The sequence below is a fragment of the Glycine max genome, chromosome 12 (assembly GCF_000004515.6).
Source record: "Glycine max cultivar Williams 82 chromosome 12, Glycine_max_v4.0, whole genome shotgun sequence".
Lineage (NCBI taxonomy): Eukaryota > Viridiplantae > Streptophyta > Magnoliopsida > Fabales > Fabaceae > Glycine > Glycine max.
The window spans coordinates 18,477,450-18,485,458 of record NC_038248.2 but is presented as its reverse complement, the minus strand read 5'-3'; the positions used below and the strand labels follow the sequence as shown (position 1 = coordinate 18,485,458).

The window sequence follows — 8,009 nt, the reverse complement described above, 5'->3', positions numbered from 1 at the left end:
TCTTAAGGTCACAAAGTTAGAGATATCTTTGAAAATCAAAACACTTCTACTCTAGCAAGCATCTTTGAAACTCATAAAACACTGGAGCCATCAATTACACTTTAAACAATGAAGTATGTTAAGAACCTATGGAAATGTTTGCTCAGCTTCAGTGACAGAGGCACCCTACAATCTTTTGTAATGTCGTTGCCTTCACAAAGACTCAGAGTGAGAGCGAGAGTGACACCAATAGTGAGGAGTTTCAACGCCACTAGAGTGAAAGTGATCAAGAAAGGGTTTGAGTGAGAATGAGATAGTATGACACTGAGAAAGGTTGCAAAGCGAGGGAGCTGGTGGGCTTAGGCGCCAAAGCAATTTTTATAAAAGTTTGTACAACATCAATATTACGATGTTGCCAGCAAAAATTTGACATCGATTTTTGAAAAATTGATGTTAACATTATTACATTAACATCGATTTTTAAAAACTGATGTTAACAAACTAGTGTTATTTGTGAATATGCCACCACATTTTTGTTATCATCATTTTTAAAAAAATCGATATTAACGTAGAGATGTTAAATTCATTCTTTCTAATAGACACACTCATTGGAGGTTAAATCTAATAAATTTCTTCCTCCAAATTATTTTTTTACATGTCACTTTCATTTATATTAAAAGGCTTTTATGAATTTTTCTTTTTTATTTAAGAAAGATATTATATTTAGAAGAAAACATTTATTTATTATATAAATTTTTATAAATTTTTTTATAAATTTTTAATATTATGAGAAAATTTTATTAACAAAAATGAAAAATTGACAATAAGGACTAAAATTAGAAAAATAAAATTATAAGGACCAAATTTGAAAAAGCATTAACTTATAGAGATAAAAACATTTAATAAGCCTAAAAGAAAAATATTAGGAACATATTCCTTGACACATTCTTTTAAATATATTCTTTTATTGTGTTAAAATTTATTAAAAATGATAAAAAATTGTGAGTTTTATGTATTTGTAATTTTATGTTTGAAAAAGTGTTAGAATGTATAATTTTCTAATCACAAATCAACACATTCTTAACCTTTTGATTTTTCATTACCAAGACCATATGTAGCACTCTTTGAGGTGCTTCTCTATTTCCTCTTTGGTTTTGGCAGTACCAACCACCCATCATTGGGTTCAGACCCAACCACTTTGTTTATGAAAGAGAACGTACCAAAAACAATGGAAAACTTTGATATTCTTGGTGTGTGCCTTTTGTTCCTCTCCTTGATAACCATGTCCTCCACGTTGGACATGGTTACAACAATTCAACCAATCAGAGATGGTAAGAATGAGAATGAAACTCTGGTTTCAACAAATGGAACCTTTGAAGCAGGATTCTTCAGCCCAGAAAACTTCGACAGCCGTTACCTCGGAATTTGGTACACAAATATATTTCCAAGAACAGTTGTTTGGGTAGCCAACAAAGAAAAACCACTTAAAGACCACTCTGGAGTCTTAGAAGTAGACACTGATCAAGGCATTCTTAGTATCAAGGATGGTACAGGAGCAAAAATATGGTTCTCAAGTGCATCACACACACCAAACAAACCGGTTGCGGCGGAGTTGTTAGAATCAGGAAACATGGTTCTTAAAGATGGAGACAATAACTTTTTGTGGCAAAGCTTTGATTACCCTGGTGACACTTTACTTCCAGGAATGAAAATTGGAGTGAACTTCAAAACCGGTCAACATCGAGCTCTAAGATCATGGAGATCCTTTACGGATCCTACTCCAGGTAATTTTTCACTTGGTGTTGATACTCGTGGCCTTCCTCAATTAGTTATTACAAATGAGAATACTAATAGTAATGACATAGCTTATAGACCAGGGTCATGGAATGGTCTTAGTATCACGGGGCTTCCTGGAGAAATAACTGACCAATTAACAAAATCCCTTTTTGTTATGAATCAAGATGAGGTCTTCTATGAGATTCAGCTCTTGAATAGTTCAACTAAACTCATGAGAAGCAGATTGCTTCCAGAAGGGTATCAAGTACGTTTTATATGGTCAGATGAGAAAAAAATATGGGATTCTCAATTCCCTAAACCATTTGATGTGTGTCAGACATATGCCTTGTGTGGTGCAAATGCTATTTGCGATTTCAATGGAAAAGCTAAACACTGTGGATGCTTGAGTGGATTCAAAGCCAACTCTGCTGGTTCAATTTGTGCTCGAACTACCCGTCTAGATTGTAATAAGGGAGGTATAGATAAATTTCAGAAGTATAAGGGAATGAAATTGCCTGACACATCTTCATCTTGGTATGATAGGACTATTACTACTCTTCTGGAATGTGAAAAATTGTGCTTGAGCAATTGCTCTTGTACTGCATATGCTCAATTGAATATCAGTGGCGAGGGAAGTGGCTGCTTGCATTGGTTTTCTGACATTGTTGACATCAGGACACTCCCAGAGGGAGGACAAAATTTTTATTTACGAATGGCTACAGTTACAGCTTCAGAGTTACAATTACAAGGTATCGTTTATTTTCATATTCAGAGTTACAATTACAAGCTACGAAAAAATGATCCAACTAGTAACTAAGACATATCTAGTTCTACTTTAAGCCAGATCTAGTCTCTCATACTCAAAGTTTGTGTAATTTAACCCAAACCCACTAAGGTTATTGCCAGTGTACTAAAAAAATTGTAATTTTTCAAAAGCAATTTATTTTTAGTAACTACCTAAATATACCCAACAATGTAGAGTTGGTTTGACAAAATGAAGTACCTTGGCATAAAGATACAAAGTATAAAATTTCTCGCTACTAATTGTGTTGCATCCAAAATATTTTTTCCTTTCCTCTCTACTTATATACCATCTCTGACCAGAGTGGCTAAAACTGATTTGAGTTTCAATATAAGAGATTTTTTTTCACCTCCTAATACCATTGTTCATTGCTTAAACAAAGAAAATGGTGCTTGTTGAATGTTGGCCCTTCTTCCCATATTTTTCTCTTTTTCATTTATCCTTTTCTGCCCTTAATTATTTTGAAACTGACAGTCTTCTTTTCTACAATTCCATTAGAATATAATTATCATTTCAAGGTGAAATTCTACCGAAAGTTCTATATATTTCTTTTTCGGTTTTTATTTGTGTTTCTTGTAAATGTTCCAAAGTGTGATTGTGTGTCAGTTGATATTAATTATTACTTGCATATGTTGTTAACCTTTCAGATCACCGCTTCAGCAGGAAGAAATTAGCAGGAATTGTGGTTGGCTGTACTATCTTCATCATTGCGGTTACTGTATTCGGATTGATATTTTGCATTAGGAGGAAGAAACTCAAGCAGTCAGGTGAACTCATTAGTTAAATATTGACACTTCTTTTGCGCTATATTTTACTTCAAATATTAAGAGAATGTGCTAACAACAAATCTTGATTTCTAAATTCTGATTTTTTTTTTTTACAAATGAACAGAAATTAAATTCTTTTCCATTCATAATTTTTGTTTGCATAAGTTCTGACAATAATTTTGTGGGTTGCAGAAGCAAATTATTGGAAAGACAAGAGTAAGGAGGATGACATTGATTTACCAATATTTCACTTTTTATCCATCTCCAATGCCACAAATCAGTTTTCAGAGAGTAACAAATTGGGACAAGGCGGCTTTGGACCTGTGTACAAGGTAAGAATCGAAAATTAAATTTAACCCAAACGTTCATCCTCTTCAAAATAATTTCAATGTTTCTAAAATTATTGTCAGGGCATATTGCCAGATGGGCAAGAGATTGCAGTTAAGAGACTTTCTAAAACTTCTGGACAAGGTTTGGACGAGTTCAAAAATGAAGTCATGTTGGTTGCAAAACTTCAACACCGCAATCTTGTAAAACTTCTTGGTTGTTCAATTCAGCAAGATGAAAAGTTGTTGGTTTATGAATTCATGCCAAATAGAAGCTTGGACTACTTTATTTTTGGTTGGGGCTTTGCTTGAATCTAATCCTTACAATTTTTTATAAAAATTTCTATCCAATAGTTGCTATGCTAACTTGGTAATAAATTTGCTCAGATTCAACAAGACGCACATTATTAGGTTGGGCTAAGCGATTCGAAATTATTGGTGGAATTGCTCGAGGACTTCTATATCTTCATCAAGACTCTAGACTAAAAATCATTCATAGGGATCTCAAGACTGGTAATGTTCTTCTCGATAGTAATATGAACCCAAAAATATCAGATTTTGGTATGGCTAGGACATTTGGGCTGGATCAAGATGAAGCAAACACAAATAGAGTGATGGGAACATAGTAAGCTTTTCTATAGTTGTTTATTTTTTTATTTCCCCTTTTACAATGGCTTCTAGCTTCTCATGTGGACTCCTGTTTTTCTATGCAGTGGTTATATGCCTCCTGAATATGCTGTCCATGGATCTTTTTCAGTCAAATCTGATGTCTTTAGCTTTGGTGTGATTGTGTTGGAGATAATCAGTGGAAGGAAGAACAGGGGATTTTGTGACCCACACAATCATCTAAATCTTCTTGGACATGTAAGTCTAAAGATTGAAATCTGTATGTGAATAAATATTAACACTTTGATCTTGAAAAAGTTAACATTATTTAACTAGTACTCTCGATTATATGGAATATGAAATAAATAAGGTACTGATGGTTTTCATGTAAATTTTAGGCATGGAGACTATGGATTGAGAAAAGACCATTGGAACTTATGGATGACTCAGCGGACAATCTAGTCGCTCCATCTGAAATATTAAGATATATTCATATTGGTTTGTTATGCGTACAACAAAGACCAGAAGATAGGCCAAACATGTCTTCGGTAGTTTTAATGCTGAATGGTGAAAAGTTATTGCCCGAGCCAAGTCAACCCGGGTTCTACACAGGAGGAAGAGACCATTCAACCGTGACAAATTCTTCTTCAAGAAATTGTGAAGCGTACTCCCTCAACGAAATGTCTGACTCATTGCTCAAGCCAAGATAGATAATTAAAAAAAATGGTATGGAAACTAGAGAAGTTTCCTACTACCAATCTCAACAAGTACTACAATATGTGTGGAAGAAATATCAATGTCTCTAGAATTTGAATTTTTTTGTATTGAATCTATGACTTAAATGGAACCCCTCTGTTTTTGAATATGATTAAATGGAAGAAATATTAAGCTATATTACAACATGTGCATTTAAGGTGAATTAAAATTTTTGTTTGCATCTTTGAATATGATCAAGGCACATTAGGCATTCTTTAAACCTAACAGTTTGCTTAGTTTCCTATTTTGAGCCTATTGAAATATAAATATTCTTTTTCTTGGTATCCTTATTACAATTGAACTAGTTAGTCACATGTGCAAAGCATGGTGGAATATTCTTCAAACCAAGGACTTAACCAAGTGTTCTTGCACAAAGTTGTGCATGTTTTCTCCGTCAATCAGAATCACCACCTTCTGGTTTGAAATCCAGCCCATCATTTGTAAGGTTTTCGGGGCTGACTGCTTCGAGAGAGCGTGCAAACTGATTTGGACCTGTAGCAGTTCGGTTTGGGGCGGGTTAGTTTGTGAGTTGGTTCGAGTCGGGTCATCTATTTGTGGGTACTGGCTAGCTATTTTAGGGTTCAGAACTTTATCTCCTTGCTCTTCATCTACAATGAGAAGGAAGAATCGTGAGGCACAACGATTTCCCCTAGTGAACTTCTCATCGCAATTAAAGCATAAGCCTCTCTCTTTGACTCATTAGTTCCTCTGGTGTGAGTCATTTTAACGGTAAGGGAAGGGGTTTGGCTGGGGAGGGTAATAGTGGGAGATTAGGAGGGGGTGAGGCTATGGTTGAAGGTATTGGTGGAAGGAAATTGGGTCCAGTAAGCATTCGGTCGTGAAGGCCCCTTCGATTATCCAATAGTTTTTCTTCCTAGAGGTGAGCTATGTCGGATGCATGCACCAAGGTCAGAGGTTGAAGAGCCTACACTTCGCGTCTGATATCAGGATCTAGACCAGATACGAAGCAGCTCAAAAGAAAAGATGGCAGAAACCCCACAATCCTGTTGGCAAGTGCTTCAAATTGGGTCAGGTAATCCCTCACTGAATCCTTCCGTGTTAGCTTGAAGAGAATTCCGGTAGGATCCTCGTACGATGAATGCACAAATCGAGCTTCTATTGCTTGCAAGAAGCTAGGCCATGTGGTCAGTTGGTGGTTTCGTATCATCCATTGAAACAACGCTAAGGCTGGTCCCTCCATTTAAAAAGAGGCAATGGTAAGTCGTTCTGACTCAGGGGTTGAATGGTATTCAAAGAACTATGTAATTTTGAATACCCAGCCCGAGGGATCTGAGCCATCAAATCGTGGCACTTCGAGTTTCATTCTGGGTGGGTTGGTTGTAGGGTTAGTTGGTGTAGGTATGGCTAATGATGATGAAGGTGAAGCTGAGTGATGGGAGGTGTTTTCAAGAATTGCTACTCGAAGAATGAGTTCGTGAAGCTTCTTTGTGACGTGAAGCTGATTAGAGGCTAATTTGGCCATAGCTTCTTCCAGACATTCCATGTTAGATTTGGATCGGGTTGATTCAGCCATAGGGTCTCTTAATGAAAGCACCAAGTTGTTGTGAACTACTGAGTAAATTCCTAGTATTCGAGGTCTAGGGCCTCCATAATAAGGTGAGGAGAAAAGAGATTTTATTTCTGCTTATCCATTTAGAATTACATCATTCCTATATATAGATGTTCTGTTAACAATTCTAGACAAGTTCTAACGCATTTTGGCATTGTATGCCTTGGAGGAATTCAAATGCAACGACAAGGGAGGCAATCCTTAACGGCAAGGAATATTTGGTCGACAATGTTTCTAGAATATCACTACTCAGCTGCCCGCTCAACCACTACTTTCTCAATTTGCTACACATAGTCCTCAAGGTATCGTGGTCTGCTAATTTCCCTTTTTGGCCTTTTATCCTCTTCTTTGTTTAGTTCAGCAGCTTGCTCTGTATTTGCTACATTCTGGTTTCTGCTCATAATAGAAACATTGTCAATCTAGGACTATGATGCTTTAGTTTGTGGTGGAGAGGTGTGATGTTGAGGTGGAAAATAACTTTGATAGTAGAACAACTGTGCGGCAACGACGAAGGAAATACCGTTGATTTGCAACTGCCATGCTTATGCTTGATAGAGAGGTGCAAGGTCGAGGAAAACATGAATGTTGTGGAGGGAGGGGATTAGTTCATGTGGAAATTGCTGAGAGAGGCTGGAGGATTGGGGTGTGTAGTGATAGAAAAAAATGCCTCCCCTAGAGAAGGTCATTGGAAGGGATAGGGGATTTGGTGTGAGATAGCCTACAATACCAAGATTAATCTAATGATCAGGAATCATGGTCCATAATGAGCCACCTATCAAGGTGCTCCATCCTAGAATTGACCGTGTAACAATACTATAACTTGAGTCATAAACATGTATTGAATGTAAAATATTTGGCCAATAGGATAGACAATATTGGATTAATCAAATCGATGGCAAGTAGGATAGACATTGGATTAATGATCATGCATCCATGCATCATTAATTTCTGGTTTATTTGATTATGAAAGTCACTATATTGAATAGGTGTTCGATCGAGACTTGGATAGGTATTTGGCCCGCTCTAAGATAAGAAAACCTTAATTAAGAAGCAATGGATATTAAGCTCTTTAACCATACTTAGAATCAAATTACCTAAGATGCAATCAATCCCAAAAAGCCAAGGTCCAAAGTTCAACAAGGTTTGTATAAATAGAAATGAGATTCTCGGGACAAAAAACATTGTTCATTCTTATTTATTATTGATATTTAATATTTAGAAATCTTACTTGAGTGTTTGAATGTCTTTTACATGTATCTTACCCTTTGACACCAAATACTACAACAAAAATCTAAAGAAGAAAGATATTACAATAAGACGACGATCTACCTCAAATTAAGACAAGTTAATACCATGTTGACAAAACAAATCGATCAAATCCAGCCTTTAGTTTAGTTGTAGGATTAAAATAAAAAAAAATCATAAAA

The 8,009-nt window shown here is 35.9% G+C and overlaps 1 protein-coding gene across 3 annotated transcripts; it reads left to right on the top strand.

Annotated features, from left to right (window-relative positions):
- The first annotated feature begins 1,095 nt into the window (after window positions 1-1,095).
- Window positions 1,096-5,193, top strand: LOC100802416 (G-type lectin S-receptor-like serine/threonine-protein kinase At4g27290). Of its 3 annotated transcripts, none has more exons than XM_006592501.4 (8): window positions 1,096-1,763; window positions 1,845-2,504; window positions 3,205-3,324; window positions 3,517-3,656; window positions 3,735-3,945; window positions 4,038-4,275; window positions 4,364-4,514; window positions 4,655-5,193. In XM_006592501.4, exons 1-8 carry the CDS (start codon window positions 1,184-1,186, stop codon window positions 4,964-4,966), a joined length of 2,412 nt encoding a protein of 803 aa, XP_006592564.1. In that variant the 5' UTR covers window positions 1,096-1,183; the 3' UTR covers window positions 4,967-5,193. The 3 variants fall into 3 exon arrangements, with proteins under 3 accessions (XP_006592564.1, XP_003540070.2, XP_006592565.1); XM_006592502.4 differs by having other exon boundaries at window positions 1,099-1,763; window positions 1,852-2,504; XM_003540022.5 differs by having other exon boundaries at window positions 1,096-2,504.
- The last annotated feature ends 2,816 nt before the right edge of the window (window positions 5,194-8,009 follow it).